The 21,324-nt window shown below is 42.1% G+C and overlaps 1 protein-coding gene across 1 annotated transcript; it reads right to left on the bottom strand.

Moving 5' to 3' along the window:
• Positions 1 to 7,675: 7,675 nt before the first annotated feature.
• bhlhe23 (basic helix-loop-helix family, member e23) lies at positions 7,676 to 9,050 on the bottom strand. Its single transcript, XM_018756615.2, has one exon. The coding sequence runs from the start codon at positions 8,857 to 8,859 to the stop codon at positions 8,176 to 8,178; it is 684 nt and encodes a 227-aa protein (XP_018612131.1). The 5' UTR covers positions 8,860 to 9,050; the 3' UTR covers positions 7,676 to 8,175.
• Between the last annotated feature and the right edge of the window lie 12,274 nt (positions 9,051 to 21,324).

Genomic DNA, 21,324 nt, shown 5'->3' with positions numbered 1-21,324 from the left:
CTCGTAGGAAAGACACCATAAAAATGAATTGAATTTAAACTCTGCCTTTGGTTGTGATATTAATGGGAAGCAGTGACAAATGCCCCTTTGTGAACCACCAACACCAACATTTATTTATTTATCTTATTTTCTCCAAAGTGACTTGCAATGTTAAGGTACTCACAAGAATTTACCCACTTGCACAGCTGGCTAATTTTTACAATAATTCTCTTCATTCTCACATTCTTCCATTTGTCTACTTAGTGACAGTCTGTTCCCATCAGTTTTGAAGCAATTTAATGTGTTATTCAGGGTGCTCACTTGAACTTATCAAAATCACTCTGCCTCGAGATTATGTCAAAGTTCGTAAAAGTTAATGCAATGTAAATATTTGTCAGCACCATATCCTGCCAAATTTATTTTGCATTTCCGCAAAGTAAACACCATTTGATATTTGCTTCCATTAAAGTTACAGAATTTATAATGATAAAAAACTTACTCCTGACAGTAAAATTTGAGAGTATATCGGTTTCATATGTAATAGAATTAATTTTGCATGGCATTTGCCCTAAACTGAGCCTGTAAATTTAATCCAATAGCATGGATGTGTGGTTGTTGAAAAAACAAGTTTAAAAATCATTTCAGAGTAATGATTACATTAGTCAAAATCGAACTGTAAAATTTTTTAATGAAGGTCTTAATTTGAAAGTAAAAAAAAACTGAGGCACTGGTAAGAAACAGTACAATCTGAAGTATAAACATTCGAAAATGATAAGCTATAAATGAATTTAATTGTAGATCAGTTGAAACATTTGTTCCATTCACATTGGTGGAAACATCACACTTCAAGTTTCAAGCAGAATCGGCAAATTTATAAAGGTTGATTTGAAACCCAGAGCTAATAAAACATTGCCCTAGTGTTGATTTTGTAAACTCCAAGGAAAGGAAACATGCAAGCACACAAAAAGCATTGCTGTGCTATAATGCATCTGAAACTGGCATTAGTTTCAGAATTTTGCCACTTGCAGTGCTATTTAGACTGTAATGAAGCTGCCTCATGAAAACAGTGTCCTTGAGAGTTCTTCATCAATTCTCCCCCGCTCTGCCTTCCAGTCTGTCAGCTAATCCACGTGCCAGCGCTATATTAATTAAACACAACGTTTCCTGAAGTGCTTAAGTGAAGCACTATTATTGATAATGAGCAGGTTTAAAAGAGTCACATCCCTCCAAAATTACTTTTTAAACCAGCCTTATTAAGCAGAAAATTAGACCCAAATCAGCCTACAAGGTCCTCATTAAAAGCTACTGATCCTTGGCTGCATGCATGTTCTAACAATTTTAATTAGGAAAGCGCAAGTCTATCTGCTGTGATAAATGCTATTAATCTTCCCTTTCATTTGGTGCCGAGCTCAAATGCAGGCTCTGACTCACTGCAGCAGAGCGGCCCGGTTCCTGCATCCCTCTCTCCTTGTCCAACAACATGCCCTCAAGCTTCAGCATAAGCTCCAAAATGTACTGTATGTCTGTGTAAAAACAATTAGAAGTTTTTCCCTACCAAAGGATCATTATTTTGTCAGAAGAAGTGGTATTATAAAATCAGAAATGTCAGAAAAATCATGTGACATCACGTTGAAAGAAGAACATGTTGTGAAAAGAGAAAAACAATTAAATTATCTGTAGAATGCTAACAAGAACAAATAGAAATTTACAGTACAGGTAGAAGTCACGGATTCTCCCATGATGATGAAGGTAAAAGCGTTCCCTCCTGTAAATTTTACAAATACCATCAAATGAACCTTAAAAAATGTATAAAGCACAATAAACCACCTTTCTTTAATTTAATAAAGTTTCATGTAATTTTTCCATGAATTACAAACCTGTTCTCTCCTGGACTATTTGCTCTAAGCCGGTAAGTCAGAATGGTTCTATTTCATTTTAACCTATTCTATAAAGCACACATTCCTTAGAGATTCGAGAGTTTGTTTCCCTCATCTTATTATGCAACACAAGGTCTGCCCAGTACAAAGCAAATACTACAAAAGCAAAAGAAACTGACAAGAGACAACGTAAATACTGCAGTAGCCTAATTTCAGAGTCCTACAGCAAATGCGTGTGGCACACTCCCGTTTGGATTCAATATAATTTTAGGGCAATCCAGTGCCATTCCTCACTTGCCTTACAAAGCATGCGAGTGGTCACTATGAGTCGGGGTCAACTTGAAAGCATGTCCATCATCATTATCATCACTACCATTATTTTAGGGTCGTACATATCAGGTTTATAAGTGGCGATCAGACACTATCTTTGGAGATCAGCTGATTTTACCATCTCACACTGAAACATGGTTGGCTAGGCATTCACTGCACTGATACCTTTGAACTCAAAAGGCCCAGGTTCATATTCCACACTCTGCTGTAGTACCCTTGACCATTCAGTTAGACTAAAATTGCATCTAAATTTCATCTAAACTAAAATTGTATTGCTTAATACTTTATGTTGCTTTGGAGGAAAAAATCAGCGAAACAGCTAAATGAATAAAAAGGAAAGATCTGGACTCACCTCCTTCCACTTCTTCAACAGCTACGGCTACTATGACATTATTTGCTGTCCAAAGCACAGATTACAGGCTACTGTATGCAATGGTGAGACATAGCATGCAACCAGTGGAATGCAGGTGAGCATGATCTTAGCAGCTGCTTTATACAAAATGAGTATGGGGCAGTAGCCACTCAATGTGCAAAGGTATCTGCCAATGACACTGGAATCACCAATCTAAAGATGTGGGACTCTATTACACACCCCCTGTTGCTACTAGTAATGGTTGTCAAAACTGGGAGACAAAGGAGACTATGCAATATCTCTCTAAGAGAAAGACGGTTTTGAGAATGTATGCATATATTCATGTACAAGTGAGATTCCGTGATTATGACAGTGTGGTACTCATTGGTCCATTTTATCTATGGTATATTTCCTCCACACTGGTGTAACCTCCTATGGAGATTGAACATAAGACCTTGAACCACAGTTGACACAGGTATAGCCCAGCCAGGTGAATTGGTTTTTAATGAAAGAACAAAAAAGAAGGAAAGCCACTGGTTTACAGACAAAAATTATTGCCATAATTTTAATCTGTGCTATTCACTAATACCAGCAGAAGAAAGACAGGACACCAGAAAGTGAGTGCTGGGTGCAAATAGAGCCTCATTTACTCCCATGTGTTTATCAGCCACAATTAGGATCCGCCCTGCCTGCCTGTCAGCAACCTCTCCGCTTGGCGGATTATTGATAGCCCACTCCATTGCTTTTGGCAGTAATTAATGAGCGGTTCCCCTGCTCCATCCAGAGGAGGTCCCCGATTAGCTGGTAAAGAGGGCGCTGAAGGTGGGGGGACAGAGGCTGGGATGTCGGTGTCCAATGGATGCACGTTTTTACGTTTTTTCTGCCCTCTCCCTCCCTGTGTCTTTGTCTGAGAAAAACTTCCACCAGTTTGTGTCTGGGGGACCATTACAGAGATTAAGGTCTATCTGCTAATGGCTGCCCTGTTTGTCATCTTGGATACTCTGTCAAGCTGAGAGACAGAGAGGGCAAGCCGCTGCCATGTTCCGCTCTCGCTCTGTTTGACCTTTTGTCTCCTCAGACTTGAACACGCTTGCAGCACCCATCATCAAGCACATTTCTTTTTGTTTGTTTTCCACGGTCTCTGTGCATGATTTCACTGAAATAAGCATGCGAGCCCATCTAATATCAGCCTAAATAAAAAAAAAAAATTGCTTCTTAAAAATGAACCCTGTAAGTCCCCCTCATCCTGGCCACCACTCTTTCATTTTGTGTTTGACCAGGGCTTTCTTGCTTACACAATGGCGGTGAATTTAAAATGCACGGTGTCAGGTGCCTTGTGGCTATAGATTTGTTCTTCGCCTGACTGCGGCATCGTGGGGTTTGGGGCCTTGTGCAGAAATTTCCCCCCATCCGCCTGATTAAAGTAACAAACGGGAGGCCTGTCTCGCCTTAACTCGCAGCAACGTCGCACTGAATCACACAGCACCGCAAAACAAACTGACTCCCCCCTTCATCACTTTCGACAAAACAGAGCTGGAAGGAATGAGAGGTTGTGATGTCATAGAGTAGCACCGAAGGTTGAGAGGGTGGTGGGGAGGCTTTCCTAGCGGCGGAGAAAGGAACACAACACTGGCGACTTAAACATTTCCTTCTACCGAAAACAATCAAGCAAAGGTGGCAAATACACACCTCAATCACCTGTACTGCTGGGTTAATTTATCAGTTTTAGTGTTTTGGATTAGTTTCTTGATTTAAGAAATCCACATGAATTTTAAGTATTTTAAGTCAGCCCCTATTCCTTCCTCTGGGATCCTATATGCTTTGGACTGCTCCATATTCAAATGTGTAAAAGGAGTCGGTTCTCTGAAGAGTGATACGGTGTGTCTCGGACGCATTTCATCTGTAACGAGTCAATTAATTTCAGCAGTGCTGTCAAAATAATACAGGAGCATTATGTCCATGTGGGTGTATGCTCTCAAAGAGTGGTGGAAAACTAAAGCGAAATTATATTTAAGTTCTTGCAATCTCAAGTAAATACTTTACATGCAAAATGTAAAGTGTGGAATGAAAACTTTGTAAAAGTTTCATGAGAAGTGCACCGTCACTTCTTCTACACAGCAGGCCTTAGCCCATTCTTCTCACGAACAGAGCAGAACTAGCAACCATAGTTTTTCAGAGATAAAAATGTTTGTTAGCAAATTCCAACTGTTCCACGTTCTCTCACCTTTAGGAGCTGTGCACCAAAAAAAAAAACACTCTGCACCTTACATGTCACTTACGTATCTGTAACAGTCTAAGACAGACATGTTACTTGTACCTACTTCAGTGTTGAGTTATATAGCACAATTTCCATAGTGCAATATTTAAAAACAGACATAATAATGATAAAAAATAAGTGCATAAATATACAAACACCTGTTTAAAATCAAATAGCTACAGTTTTCAGGATGAACATTAACTACAATTTAAAAAGTACGGTAAGTACCGACAGTAAGGAAGTACCAGCCCTTAATCTTTTGTCTTAATGTCATTTTCTTTCACTCTAATTAACCTTGGCAGTCAATACAGACAAAAAGTAAAATAAAATAAAACAAACAAAACAGCAGCGTGGTTCCCGCGTTAAGAAGGATGCGCGCGCTTTCTGACATCCTGTCATCGGCGGCACGAGACGCCGCGCGCCGAGTTCTGCGATGACAGGTCGCGGTCTCGAGCTAAAGAGGAGCGAGTCTGCGCGCAGCGCTCGCGACCAGTCAGGCAGTCAGACAGACAGGCAGGCAGGCAGTCAGGCAGGCAGGCAGTCAGTCAGGCGGCTGCGTGGTGAAGCGCGGCTGTCAATCTTCAACACACGCCTGCTTTGACTTTGAGAGGCACTCTCTACGTGTACAGCGATACCGCACACCGAGACGTCGAACGAGATGGAAAGTGTGACCGAGAAAAAGAACACAGTGAGACTGCGCTTTTATTAGCGTGCCAAAACTTCTCCCGGGTCAACGTTTTTAGTAGGCGACGCACTTTCGCCACTCGCAATACTGTACGACGAAACGGGCCTGGTTCCATTTACGTGGCGTAACTTTGAATCACTGTAGTATTTGCATTGATCAGTCTCAGATAGAATGACTAGTATGTCTTGAAAGATAAAACCATTTAAAATGACACCACTTTAGAGCTGCGCGTTTTGTCTTCTGGCGGAACATCTTACAATTCTAAAAACGTTGACTTCAGCCCTGTTTATTGTAACTTATTTTTCAGATAAAATGCCATGTTTATGTCGCACATACCGTGGAACTGTAGCATTTTTAGCTACTGGTTAACTCCTGTAAAATGTTTTTTTTTAAGTAGATTTCTGACTCTGCTCTGAGGAATGTGGAAAAACATAAAATAAATCAGTTGGTCGTTAAAGACTGTAGCGGAGAATACCTCTTTTAGAGGCCCCTTTCCGAACCACGTTTATTAGGTGTCCTGTGACAAGACTGATTTTGAGCGCTTGTTATCATTACAGTTACCGCCGTCTATAAAATGTACATAATAATTCTATACAATTTTGAACCTGTAGTACCTGCTTAAACACGCAGCACTTTTACGAAAAAAAAAAGCAACTAATAAATTCACAACATAACGCTGTAACTTCAGTGCTGTATTTTTTTATCCAATGTGTTAAAAGGAACCGTTTAAACTCAGTAGTAAGGTGTTGAAGTAACGTTAAAATAATTCTTTATTATATATTGCCGAGAAGTAGATTGCTATTTAGCGAATGCATTTCCAGAACCACCCGTCGTCGAAGGACTCGCTGGAATGAAATTTATTTATTTCTGTGCAGAGCTTGTTTTTTACCCAAAAGTGAGCATCCTATAGTGACAGATTTTTCGTTTGAAATAAACACGAACCGTTTTGGTACTGTTGGAAAACCCCTCGCACTTGCCATGCAATAGTTCAGACGTGGTCTACATTCAGCTCCATATGAGTTCCTTCAAAAGTGAGTTGAGCACAGATCATTCATTTGTCCACGGCTGCCCCTCTACACCCCCCGCACGTTCGTCGCATGAACACAGCAGAGGAGACAGGAGCTGGAATTGGGTTAATAGTGAGGAGAGTAGGTTGCTTACAGGGGAGACTCGCAATCACACAAATACACGGAGACAGGTCACTCGCGCCCTGCGGTTGGTCCCGTGGCCACATGGAGCCGACAAGCAGCCCGTTTGTAGGGCTGGTCTTCTGACAGGGATTCAGCGGACTGATCGAAATAATTAGATTAATACACCCTGAACTCAGATTTAGCAGTTTAGTGCAGCAGCCAGAGTGTCAGTGTCCACTAACCCAAAATTCGGCAAACAAAAGGTCGATTTTTTACTAGTAGATATTAGAGTTCTGGAGCTGATGAATCTCAGTTTCGCAATCGTTTTGCGTAGCTTGCTGTGGAATAAATATTTTGTGGCTGTACGTACTGCGGACTCAAGTGAGTCATGATAATATTGCTAACTAATAAAATTAACGTTACAAGTCGGAACTCAGTACTTAAATAGATTAGCACGGGACGATTTGAGATAAACACGTTGCACAACCAAGTCAATATTATGTGACTGCAAACTTGAATGCATCCTAAAATACTATGTCATTTACAGTGTTTTACACCCTAGACATATATCTTATGTAAACCATTAAGAGAACAACTGTTCAGTTCACTGTAAGCTTTAAAAATATAGCCTATTCAGTAATTACACTAAAATGCGATAACTCTATATCTCTCTTTTGAAATAAGCACTGCTACTCATAATGGTCTTTTAAACGTTCTGAAACGCAAAGCTGTTTTGGATGAATATTTGCTTAAAAATAATGGATAAAGAGCAAAGAAATGTTCTGAGCTTTGAAATGCGCCTATACGTCGCAACACACTGACAAGTCCTCTTCAAGCATAGATATATGTTTTAATTATAAAGACATATAAACAATATATGAAATTCAATGTCGCAACACAACCAAATGTTTAATCAATGTAGTGTTTTGCAACTAATGTCTGGATATCCATAGTTTGATCAAGTGTCCCACAGTTGTACAATACAATCAAGTTAACTGTGCAATAACAAAGTCGACATCCTTTATACATCTTTTCAAAAATATACTACATTATATTTTCCCCACATAGCTGAAACGGCAGTCATGAGAAATACATCATTCATAATCGGCAAAAACCGACGATCAAACTTCATAGTAGTGGCTGCTGAACATTAATGGTAACATGTAGTTTTCATAATGTTGCATAGTTTACAAGAAGTTAATTTAAATGAAAACCGGTGAAAACTTTTCAAATCCAGCATGTTCACCCTAAAGACAAAAGCAGTCGTTCATGCCCATCACATCATCGCATGAATGCTTTTTACACGGAATTGCAATGAATTACGTAAAGAGAGAGAAAAAAAGGGTGAAAGTACATCTTTAAGGTTAACAGCATTTTAAATGCTTCTTCCCGAAATTATTTAAGCCTTCAGCAAATATCGGTTTTGGGCTGGAATGAAACATTGCAGTTATTTAAACATGGTGTAAGGTTACGCGTTCGACTAAACTCATTTTCGATGCAATAACTCAAAGTAAGTGGAGTCCAACATGTGGATGCAGCAGGTCAGGGAGGGGGATGAAACCCAGTCAAGGCTTATCGCTGCAGTGTTTGAAGATACTTGAGGATGTTCCGGAGTAAGAAGTGCATTTCTCGGCGCAGGTTGCCAGAGCCGAGCCCGTGAAAGGGTACACGGCCGCTTGTCCGAAAGGAGCCAGGGCCGTGGGAATGGGCGACGTGATGGCCTGTCCCTGGTTCAAGTAAGCCACGAGACGTCGCATCTCCTCCAAAGCCTGCGCCTGCATGAGGATGTAGTTCTTCGCCAGCAGCAAAGTCGCAATTTTGGAGAGTTTCCTCACGGAGGGACTGTGTGCATAAGGGATCACGGCCCGCAGACCATCTAAGGCATCGTTGAGATCGTGCATTCGCCTGCGCTCCCGCGCGTTGATGCTCAGCCGCAGCGACCTCTGCTCTTTGGGCTTCTTGGCGAGAGAGCCCGAGTGTTTGTCGTCGTCGAACGCCGAGCTTCTCTTCCTGGGGTCCAGCGGATCGTAGCCGTCGTCCTCGTCGCTCGTGTGCTCCCCGCCGCTCTCGGTGGACTTGGCCGTCTGAGCGGAGAGGAAATCAGCAGCCGGCGTGAGCGGATAGCGCCCGGGACTTCCAGCACCATGGCCAGCGCCGAAGCCGAACGTGGACTGGCCGTAGCGTTGAGTCAGATCCAGAAGAGTATCGTTGCTGATCGACTTCAGCAGGTTCTCTTCCCCAACGTTCATTTTTAAATCGCTGATCGGTTAGGCAAACGCGTATCCCCTCGCTCTCTTTCTTCTCTGGGTGAATGCAGTCTCAGTCTCGTCTTCTTCTGCGAGTCTTTTTTTTCCCCCCTCTCTCTGTGTCTGGACTGCCAGGCTGCTGCTAGCTGATGCTGATGCTTTCAGGGAAGCCTGCTTCCAAACTTACTGACCGTATTGCACATAAAGATGCATATATATATATATATATATATATATATATAAATATGTCTGCCACTACTCTGAGCACAGCAACGTGAGACGTACCTAGGACGCTCCAGCGAGACTTAAAGAACGTCTTCTTGGTGGCTCCTCGCAGTGCGTCTTGCCCTCGCCTTGGGCAGATAGTGACTCGTTCTCCGTCCCACTTTCACGTTAGTAGGAAAGTGTAGCCCACAGGGATTAACTGCTCGTCCAATCAGAAAGGACGTTTAATTAACAAGATTAAAAGCGAGAAAGGTAGAAATTTCAATAATCATAACGACTACTGCTGCATGGGAAAGTCGAAGCAGCATCGCTTTCCCTATGAAATTGTAGCGTTTGACCAAATTTTTGACAAAAAGCAGGCGATAATATTAATTGGTGTAATGCTTCTTGTTCCGGCGTCACGCTTATAGATTTGTTTTCATGAAAATGTACCTGACTAACAGTTTTCACACAATATTTAGCACTTTTATTTATATATTTCACTGAAAGAACAAAATACAGGGAATGTTCGAGTCATTAATTTGAATAGGTTTAGCGTTGCTTCTTACACAATTGACAATAAATACGTTCTATAATCAGAACACGAATATATAGCAAGGAAGAACAGCTGGTAGGGTAGCGGTTAGCAGTGCTGCCTTTTGGACCCGAAGGTCACAGGTACGAGTATCATTTCTGACTCTGGTGTCCTCGAGTAAGGCACTTATCCAGAATTACCCAGCTGTATATATGGGTAAATAACTGTAAAGTAGTCCAACGTTCTAAATCTCCTTAGAGTAAGGTGTCAGCTACATGAGTAAATAACTTAACTTTAAATGTTTAATAGAAACCCTTGCAAGTAAGCACATTAGCAAAAAAAAAAACTACATTTCCAGCTCAACTAAACTTTTATAGTTTTACTGAACGTTTGATATTCTTTAATTAAATCTTAATTCTCCATGTTGTAACTCTATATGTGCAAAAATGCAAACAAGTGGAGTTATGACAAGTTATTGCCATTTTCTAAAAGTTAGGTACATTTTTGCACAAGAGGTGGAAAGTGCGTCTTTAAAGGAAAATGGCTTTGCATTTTTGACTTCTACAACGCCACCCGGTGATGGAAAATTGAACAGAGGACTTAAATGAATACAATTATCATTTCAAGATAATAAACAAGTTGTTATGCATATGGGCACATTTCGTTTCATCGACAAATATGAATTTGCAAAAGAGCTCTTTATTACATGCCATAAAACTGGAAACGTTTGTGCATAATAGACTTGGAGAATGCTTGAGTCAGCTTCACATACACCAACACACCATCGTGATGATTTTTTTAGTACAGGAGTCTTTGAAAGAATAGAAGCACGAAGTAGACGTGCTGAGGGGAATAATCACATTGCCTGGATGCGCACCAAAAGAGCGGATTAGTGACAGGGAGCCCAAGGCGTGGTTTGCACATTAGCAGTTTGAACACCAGTAGGCCTACTTCGTAATTGCTTTCATTCATGATTTAGTCAACAATTAAGGATCGTAAGGACCAATAACAATAACAGAAAATATCACGATATTTACATATAGTATATAATATACTCGCGGGCAACACGTAACCTCATCCCACTCGTGAACTTTCGTTTTAAAACCTGGCCTAAGAGTCTGTTCTAAGCAATGTGCAAGTCCAAAGCTTATTCCGCTGTTCCTTGTGATTCTGCAATTCGGGAAAAGTGTAAGAAGCGGTATCTTGAATACTCTGAAAATGCAAAAAAACTGTGAAACAACATTATATGCACACGTCACTTGTATATAATACACATGAGGCATACTGTGCGTACTTAAACACGTCAGTCCGTCTTCTTTAATTGAGATTAAATGGATGAGACGAACTAATTACCACTTTGACTAAAAACAATACAGTACTTACAAAATGATAGGAAAGGTGTAAAAATCAGCGCGTCGCTCTTAATTCAAGTTGTGGAAACCACTGACACTGTGTGGTCCATCAAAGAATTGCACGTGATCCTCCGAGCCACGTGGCACAAGTCGCTCGTATAGCTAATCCGAATGTAACAAAAATCAGAATCAAAATCAGAACGAGCTTTATTGCCAAGTATGTTCGCACATACAAGGAAATTGTCTTGGTGACAGGAACTACCACAGCACAGACAGAATGACAGTGACAAGACAGGTGAGAAGATAGAGTATGTGAGCAAGGGATAAAAAATATTTAAAAATATAAAGTACCCAATATACAAAAATAGTCACTACATACAAATGCAAGGGAGTGTAAGTAAGAGATATGTGATAAATAGTTATAAATATAAATATAAATAGCATTATGTATTGCACTGGTTTACTCTCTAGGGAGGATTTAGCTGTTCATGAAGTAGATGGCCTGAGGAAAGAAACTTTTCTTGTGCCTGGCTGTCCTGGTGCTCGGTGCTCTGTAGCGCCGGCCAGATGGCAAGGGTTCGAAGAGGAAGTGGCCTGGATGTGAGGGGTCTAGAATGATTCTGCTAGCCCTTTCACCGACTCTGGACGAGTGCAGTTCTTGGAAAGTTGGGGGGGATGTGCCGATGATTCTTCCAGCAGTCCGAACTATCTGCTGTAACCTTCCGATGTCTGATTTCGTAGCTGAGCTGAACCAGACAGTTATAGAGGTGCGGAGGACAGACTCGATGACTGCAGAGTAGAATTGCATCAGTAGCTCCTGTGGCAGGTTGAACTTCCTCAGCTGGCGAAGGAAGTACAACCTCCGCTGGGCCTTCTTCACGATGGAGTCTATGTGGGGCTCCCCACTTCAGGTCCTGTGAGATGGTGGTGCCCAGGAACCTGAATGACTCCACTGTTGCCACAGTGCTGTTCATGATGGTGAGTGGGGATAATACTGAGGTGTTTCTCCTGAAGTCTACGATCATCTCCACCGTTTTGAGCGTGTTCAGCTCCAGGTTGTTGTGACTGCACCAGACAGCCAGCTCTTGGACCTCCTGTCTGTAAACAGACTCGTCACCATCCCGGATGAGGCCGATGAGTGTGGTGTCGTCTGCAAACTTCAGGAGTTTGACAGAGGGGTCTTTTGCGGTGCAGTCGTTGGTGTACAGGGAGAAGAGCAGTGGGGAGAGCACACATCCCTGGGGGGCTCCAGTACTGATTGTGCGAGTATTGGATGAGAATTTTCCCAGCCTCACTATCTGCTGCCTGTCTGTCAGAAAGTTGGTGATCCACTGACAGATGGAGGTGGGCACAGAGAGTTGGGTTAATTTGGACAGGAGGAGGTGTTGGGATGATGGTGTTGAAGGCTGAGCTAAAGTCCACGAACAAGATTCTCGCATAAGTCCCTGGTTTGTCCAGATGTTGTAGAATGTAGTGCAGTCCCATGTTGACTGCATCATCCACAGACCTGTTTGCTCGGTAAGCAAACTGCAGGGTGTCCAGCAAGGGTCCAGTGATGTCTTTCAGGTAGTCCAACACCAGTTTTTCAAGTGACTTCATGACCACAGACGTTAGGGCGACCGGTCTGTTGTCATTAAGTCCTGTGCTTTTGGTTTTCTTTGGGATGGGGATGATGGTGGAGCGTTTGAAGCACGAAGGAACTTCGCACATCTCCAGTGATCTGTTGAAGATCTTTGTGAAGATAGGGGCCAGCTAAAATAAACAGTTACACACGCAAATGGGGAAATTGTATTCCGCCGGAGGCATTTGTTTATAGAAACTATACACTTGTACATATATGATGTCATATAGACAGCATCCCTTCTCCATCCAGTCACATACAGGTTTTTAACTATGAAACATTACACCTTGTGTGGTGTCCGAAAGGAAGGTACACCGTTCTTTGGCGGTTTTACGGAAACACGACACCGGGGCACTTTGAATGCATAAATAAAAGAGTTTATTAACACGTAGCAGCTCGTGTTGCATTTTTTTTTCCCGTGGAACCTTCTAGCTCCCGCGCAAAAAGCCTGTGTGCGGTGCACCAGGTGCAGCCTGTTATAACAAATTCCCGCCTAAATCAAGAACTGACCAATGGCAATTGAGCAACCTTTTTAAACTTACACCCTACAGGCTGCTAGGAACACCGCACTTAGCCGTTCAACAGAATAGGATGTATTTTTACATTTAGTGTTACACACACACACACACTTTCTGAACCACTTGTCCCATACAGGGTCACGGGAGCCTACCCGGCAACACAGGGCATAAGGCCAGAGGGGGAGGGGACACACCCAGGAGAGGACGCCAGTCCGTCGCAAGGCACCCCAAGCAGGACTCAAACCCCAGACCCACTGGAGAGCAGGACCCGGTCCAACCCACTGCGCCACCACACCCCCCACGCGTTTAGTGTTACGTTTACACTTATTTATTCATTCAGCACACGCTTTCCTCCAAAGCGAAGAAGCTCTCAAAGAACAAGGCAAAAAGGTGCATTACATCAACAGAAGGAGAGATTTGAATTCAGACACGTGATAATTTTTGAGTACAGTCTTTTAGTCACATACCACCAAGTGGACCAGTGTGCACTGCGCAAGTAGCTGCATGTAGGGCTTTTTTTGTTTTAATTATTAAAAATAACACTGTACACGTTTATTGAGCCTGTAGTGGATTGGGGGAGAAGTGAGTCTAAAAGAGATTTTTTTTGAATGTTGAGATTCAGTAGGTCTGAGTGAGAGAGGGAGCTCATTCCACCACATTGAAGTCAGAAATGAAAACTTGTGCTTTTGGCTCTTTTTATTTTGGATCTCTTGTGTGTGGGACCACCAAGTGGACAGAAATGGTGGAGCATAGCAGTCTGGTTGGGGTATAGCGAATGATCAGGTCTTGTAGATATTGGGGTGCAGATCCATTGATGTCTTTGTAGACCATAACCAGGGTCTTGAATTTAATCTGAGCAGCTATAGCAATCCAATGCAGAGAGATAAGGAGGGGAGATACATGGGGAACACTTCAGCAGGTCAAACACAGCTCATACAACAGCGTTCTGTATCAGCCAAAGAGGTTTGATGGCAGAGGCTGGAAGGCCAGACAGGACAGAATTGCAGTAAGCTAGGTGGGATATCACCATGGCCTGGACCACAAGGTCCATATGGTTTGTTGTGAGATAAGGGCAGATGTTATGTAGGATGTATGTCCAGGTCTGAGTTGTGGCTTCGATTCCTTGGGAGAAGGAGAGACCTGAGGCAATCGTTACTCCCAGGCTCTTAGCCGGGGGGGTATTCAAAATGAGCGAGCTATTCAGTTTGACAAGGTTCTTGACAGAAGGACAGAGCAACTGGGAGGTGAAGGATCTCTGCTTTGGAGGGGTTCAGTTGTAGCTGTTGGTAGAGATGCCACGCAAGAAGGAAGCGCCCATGCGTGAGGAATCTTCTGTAGCTCCGCGGGGAAATGAGAAGAAAGGTGTTAGTATTATTTCATAGCTTTGTAGCATTTATTGTTCAAAATGATTGTTTTAATCACCTCATACCATTTTAAATTTTTTTTCGAATGCCCATATTTACATGATGACAAAAACCTTAGTTTCAGTTACAGCCTCTATGCACACCATTGAAAGTGAGAGAATTGGTGAAAAGGCACGAGTTGGACAGAGATTTTCCAGAAGATGGCAGCATTGTCTAAAAAGCAGGAACGTGGTCCACTTGGTGCACACAAACACTTGAGATGTTGGACTCCTCAGTTCTCCATTACAAGTTATGACATTGCATTAAATTAAATGAGTTATCTTCCCATTCTTACAGTGACAAACATAAACATTAAACTGAACTAAGTAAAACATTAAATAATTGTTACGATTTAAGTTAATGAAAATGTAATATATTAAACACAAATGTGTCTGTACCGTTCTTAATCATTTAGTTTGTAATTTGTCAAGGGCTGTAGTCCATGAAAGATTAAGTGGCCATAATCATTGATAAATGTCAATTATTAACATAATTATTCACTCTTATTGGAAAAAAATGATAGAAATAGAATGACTAGTACTTTTGCCATTATATATATGAGCAGTTTATTTAGCTTTTATATGATTAATACGATTGGAAAAATGTCAAGTTAAAATGGTTAAAACCTAAGCAAGAACTGAATGTGTTATTACTACTAAAATGGGTTCCACAGCGCCTGGGTGGTGTAAGAGGATGTGGGTTCAATCTCCACTTAGTCTCTGTAGAGTTCGCATGTTCTCTCTGTCTTTGTGTGTGTTCCCACCTAGAGTCCAACGGCATGCTTTCATTTTCGAATTGGTAACTCTAAACTGCCTGCAGTGAGTGTGCGTCTGTGAGACAGAGTGTCTTTCGCTGGTGTGTAAATGAGTGACTCACTAAAAGTAGTGTACTATAGTATGTCTGGAACTTTGGGTGGAAAGCTGTGTGCTGATACTGCTGCCTAGTGTTCACTGGAAGTCACTTTGGAGAAAAGTGACTGAATAAATGTGATATAGAGTTTTATTTTGTTCTGTGCCTCAGTGGCTAGCGGGTAGTGCCGGGCCTATTCGGGTGTGGGTTCAAATTCTGCTCAGTCTGTGTGAAGTTGGTATGTTCTCCCTGTGTCTGTGTGACTTTCCTCCAGGCACTCCAGGTTCCTTCCACAGTTGAGAGACAGCAGTTTAGGTGGACTGGGGACACTAAATTGCCCATAGTGCCAGCACCTTTCTCAGGCATAGCCTACAAGGGCTGGATTCCTCCTGGCATTTCAATAGGTCAATTTCAGTTTGAAAACCTAGGCCTTTAGCCTCTATGCAGCTTGCTGCCCCTAAGAACCATACTTTTGCACACTGCTGTATAGAGTTTGAATGCAGCCTTTAATGTCAAAACAGGTACCAAATTGTAAATTGCTCCGAAGAGAATCTTTGGTAAAATAAAACTGTCTACACCGTTTCAAAAGAGATGTAGGAGGGAATGAATTGAGTTCTTTGCATTTTCATAACTGCATTCAGTATGGATGTTTCCAATGTAAAGATACTGAATCTATCAATTTATTCCACATACTTTTTTCTGGGGAGTCACGTGTCAGCTCTAGACTCCACAGGAGATGAAAGCCTAATAAACGTCTATTTGAACAGCAGTCTTTCTTTGTGAACACATAAGGACCAATTGAAATGATTTTTTTTTTTTCCTCTGGAAGGGACCGGCATTTTAAGAAGATGAATATATATATTGGAAGTAGAGGTTGTCTCTATATTTTTGGTTCTCGAATGCATTGTGCTTTCTTCGCGGTTTCTGAGTCTAGGGAAGATGAAAGATAAGACTGTGTCAGTAACTGGACTCCTGCTGTTTCCCTTCAATGAAGTCAAATGTGGCTTTTATCTAGGACATGGAAAACATATCGCACTTTATTATGTGTGTATGAATGTGTAAGTGTATTTTTGTTCGTGTGTTGGTTGGTGGTAGTGTTTGCAAATTTTAGGGGGTCATATGTCATTAAAACAAGCATTCGTATGACACTCTTAAAATCGGAAACGCAAATAGGTTCCGGCTTGTTTTCTGTCAGCAAAACCTGAAGGTCTCTGCCTGGCTGTATTTGCATAGTAAATACATCTCAGAAGACAGACTCATACAAAAGCATGCACTGAATTTGTCTAATAACCAAGCAATTCTCAGACCTTCATCAAGGGAAAACCCCAATCTACATTTTCTGCTCAAAATACAGTTGTACTGATCATATACGAAAAGTAACCAACATGTATGGTGGGTTATGTATGTATCTATGTGTCTACGTATCATGTTCAGACTCACATTCAGTATTCTTTATTGGCATGACCAAATATCTACTCTCACTCATTTCTGTTTGCAAACTGATTCAGATACCAAATAAAATTCATTTTGTAGTCATAGACTACTTGTCCCAGTTGACATTCCCATCAAGCAATAGAGATATGACCAAAAGAATGATTTCACACATTATGTGACCTCATCAAATGTTTTCTTTCAAAAACAATTTAAGAAATTCATCTTAGAAAGTGGCTGACTGTGTGAATGTACTTCAACAGCTGCCCTTGAAAACCAGTTACTCTGGTTGAAGCCCAGTCACTGAAGGATTTGCTGCTCTTTTCCTCGTAACTTGCCATGAAATTAAAGTGTTGAGGTTATTCTGTCTTTCGTTTTGAACTTTTCCCCCTTCATCGAACTGTAACGGCTGGTTGCCACTAAGCTGAAGTTTGTATTTACAGTCTCTATGGTAAATTGCTGTAATAATTCACTTAGTTCTATTTACCATATTTTGACAAATAGAACACGCATTCATTCATTTTAATGTCACTTAAGATGGGAATATTCTAGGAGAGTCATCGTATTGTCACAAAGTGGAGAGTCTCTAGTGATATGGCAGGAGGCACAAATAAACATTGGCAAGTGTGACAGTTTCCTTCCTGGGTCCACATCACTTATAGAAGAGATGGATCATTTGAGGAATGATACAGAGCATGCAAAACATTATGCGTTCACTGTGCAAATATGCCTCCTGACAGCTTTTCCCTTAGCCATCATTTTGTATTTCTGGAGCACAGGAATTTGCAGAGAGGCAGCAGCATGAAACACAGCGGTTATGGTAGCTGATCCAGCATCTGTTCAAAATAACAAATTAAGTTATTTTATGTCCTTCTGGAGAGAAATGAAGAATGTCGGAAGCAAGCTGTCCTTGAGAAGCACCTGAAACTGGTCTCATTTTTGGGAATAACAGCAAGCCCCACCTCCTGGTTCTGCCTCCAAGCTCCACCTTCGAGGATGTAGCTCTCAGAAGCAGCTGCAGCAGCGTTGTTGGTAACTGCACCAGAGAACCTGCAGTTCCTCCACCACCGCAGCTGAGAAGTGCAGCAGCCAGAGCACAACAGGGGTGGGGGTTGGGGGGGCACCGTTGCCATGGCTCCCAAGCAGGGCTGAGATGAGCGACATGTACCGGACATTGTAAAACCAGTCAGTTCACTCACGTTTGGTGTAACGCTGCAACTCCACTTCCATCACAGAATGCATAAAAGGGTTAAAAAGGAATCTTCAAGCCTTTATGTTAAGATTTAAATACTCACTGTTCTATATGGTATTTACCTACTGTTGCGTAAATGCACGAATGGATAAGGTGAATTAACACAAATCTGGCAAGGCTGTCAGTATTTTAGCTGTGGACAACCAGGGTCAATCCTTTAGATAAACGCAGAGCACCACTCTGGCAAAGAGGGACTGATACAAAGTGCCCACATGCGGTTTCTCCCTGTTAAGTTGGAAGTAGACTGAAATGCCTGCTCATTTGGTAAAAACACAATGGGGTCTACAGAACAAAAAACACATGTCTCTTAATGTAATGGCATGCTGCGACATATGCCAACTCTTTGAGAAAGACCCAGTCTGCATCATCCGATTGCCATGGAAACCTTTGGCCAGGCCTTAAACAAAGGTGACTGGATTGTTACTGCTACGCTCATCGAGTTGTCGTAGAGCCTTGTGCCCTACAGGGGGCACTGAGTAATCACAGTGTAAAGGGACACGTGCGCCATGTCAGCAGCAGCACTTCATTGATCACAAATATATGCCTGTAGTTATGTAAATACTTTCATGATGTCTGACCTGATCTAGAGAATGCTGATATAGAGGTATTCTCAATTACTTTTTAAAAATCACTCCTAATGTTTGAATGTGCTGTTTTAGTTCTGCTAAGTAAATCTAAATACCGTTAAGAACGTTTAGAACAAAGTGAAAAATTATGAGGTTTAAACATTGAGACGGTATCAATGGCTGCAAGTGGTATTGAACATGAAGGTTTGTTCTTGTGGAAGATCCTGGTGATGATTTTGCTGTAGCACAGGCTATGATGTGCAGACACATCCTCCAGAGCCAGTATGGTGTCCGCCTTTTTCTTTCATTCTGCATCTATCTCCCTGCGTGCTTTACCCTTCCATTCATACCTTGACATCTCTCCCCTTAGTGGAAATGCTGCCTTTATAAAACAAATTGATCCAGAGGACAATTACAACCCCTAAAAATAGCTTTTCTCAATAAGGGCCCGTCATACATTTTTTTTTTTTTTTTACTCAGTTAAGTGGATTGTAGAGGATTCTAAAAAATGTAAACACTGGCCTTCCAAATTCTCATACACACAGACGCTCTTAGACGGATATAGAGGTGTGATGAGGACTATCAACCCCCTTCCATAACAGACTCCACAGGGTCCGGTGCCTGAAGCCATAGAGAAGGAGCTTTTGAAGGTGAGCTTTTAATTACATATTCACAGATATGAATAGAGATGAATCGGTGTCAATAAGAACGCTCAAAGCAGGAATCCACATGTGGGTCTGGCAGCGGAACACAAACACCGTGGAGAGTGGGCCGGCTGGTCTGCAATCAAACACTTCACACCAGACAAGATCCTTTCTCTTGCTTTTACAGTACAACAATGCAGATGTCAACCCTCCACCTGATGGTTCTAATTTTTTAACTGCAGGTGGTGCGTGTGTGCGTGTATGCAGGTGTGAGTGTTAAAAATCTCGGCATCCTATGCGTTAAAAGAACACGATGCTGAATTTGAATGCTGCTTTTTTTTATTTATTCCACGTGCTTCTTTGAATGGTGTTTGGCGGATTGCAGACATAGAAGGTACAAAGCGACATGCAGGTAGACAGGATGTATATGCCTGCAGTGCTGCATGCAGCAGACTTCCTGTATGGGCTTGCATGGTTGCTCGCCTCGAGGCTTCGTGTGTGTGCCTGTCTGCAAGTGGCTGGGTAAGTAAGGGCAGCTTTGCATCTGACTGCACAGACACTGTACCCTGCTTCTTAGGATTCCTCTGATGCTCCTCCCCATTTTATCCTAAAGCCCCGGGGTGGAGGGTTACTTCAATCAAGGTGAGGAGTGGAAGGGAGCAGAGGCTTCTGCTGCCACTGTGCAAGAGACCGGGGTCTTGATGGGGCAGGATGACAGAAGCTGCGTCTAAATTACATTGGTTTGTCTGCACCCAAATCATTCCACTGAGATAATCTCCATCTGCTTGGAGCAGAGCTGGGCCCAGAGAGAGAGAGAAAGAGATTGAGAAAGAGAGAGAGAGAGAGGAGGTGAGAAGGACCAGGTGGATCACACATGCATTTCTCAAGAAACCTTGTCACATCGCACATTTTTAACACACCCTGCTCCATGACAGATCCCCCCACTGCAATTTAAACGTGCTCTGTATGAGACACACAGCACCGCATTTGAAACACACTTAATATTACGCACACTGTCCATACATCAGAAACTCATATTTATACAGCAACGGAAAGTGCGCAACATATACCCAGGAATACAGAAGCAGAAAGGTCCGTTGAGTAATTTCCGTGTGAACACACCCCATAGACAGATTGACCGGCAGGTACAGAAAGAAAAAAGTGAAAACTTGTGTGCATATAGAATACAGACCAGGACCTCACACTTTCATGGTCATAATAATGAACCAAAAACCTTTTATTTACTCTGGACAAAGTGTTTTTGGTCCAACGAGCAACTTTTAAAATATCTCCAGAAATATACATAGTAATAGCACTGGGTATTAATCAATTACCGGTGTTTTTTATAGTCATTAATGGCAGCCACAGATGCACATAAATGATAGAGAGCATGATAAACAAGATTTGCTTTTAAACACATTATAATAACCACGTATAATTATTTTACCAGACAACAGATTTTCTCATCTCGGGGCTGTAATATTTTAAAGCCAGTGTCCTCTTTGTCTCCTGCACCATCTGTGATGTCTGCAGCTTTATTCTGTTCCTGCTCGGCCCCAATCCCAGGCTGCTTTGCGCTGACTGCGCTCCCCCCGCTCTGTCAGATCTTCATCCGTTAAAATGGACGTGCGAGCAGACGTCCGCGGTCTGCATCGTACCAGCGTCATCTTCTCGGGCTTACCAAAATAATTGCGAGATAGCAGTCCCTCTCCATTGCTGCGCCCTCTGACCCCTTTTGTCTGCTCGCTGGAGTCCTGTGACACCCGGCTGTTTAAGGGCAACAACAGTCTATACCGCCCGGTACCCATTGCTCTGCAATGTGGTTTGATTCCTTGTGATGGAAAACACAACGCTGCCAGCGCAAATAAAAAGAAGCAATCATCAAAACCCGAGTTCCAATTCACTGCATTTATTGCACTCATCAAAGGTACAGATACACACTGTAGATAATGCGCTCATTTATGAATTACTAACGCTGAGGCCAAGCTGTAGAGGGAAATAGAAGCACATCATGGGAAAATGAAGCACAAATGATAACTATTGTACTGTCTGATCTTGGTCACTCCAGATGCCGGTTCTGTTATTTTTAATAT

The sequence above is a fragment of the Scleropages formosus genome, chromosome 2, assembly GCF_900964775.1.
Source record: "Scleropages formosus chromosome 2, fSclFor1.1, whole genome shotgun sequence".
NCBI lineage: Eukaryota > Metazoa > Chordata > Actinopteri > Osteoglossiformes > Osteoglossidae > Scleropages > Scleropages formosus.
This window is presented reverse-complemented; position numbering and strand designations above follow the sequence as displayed.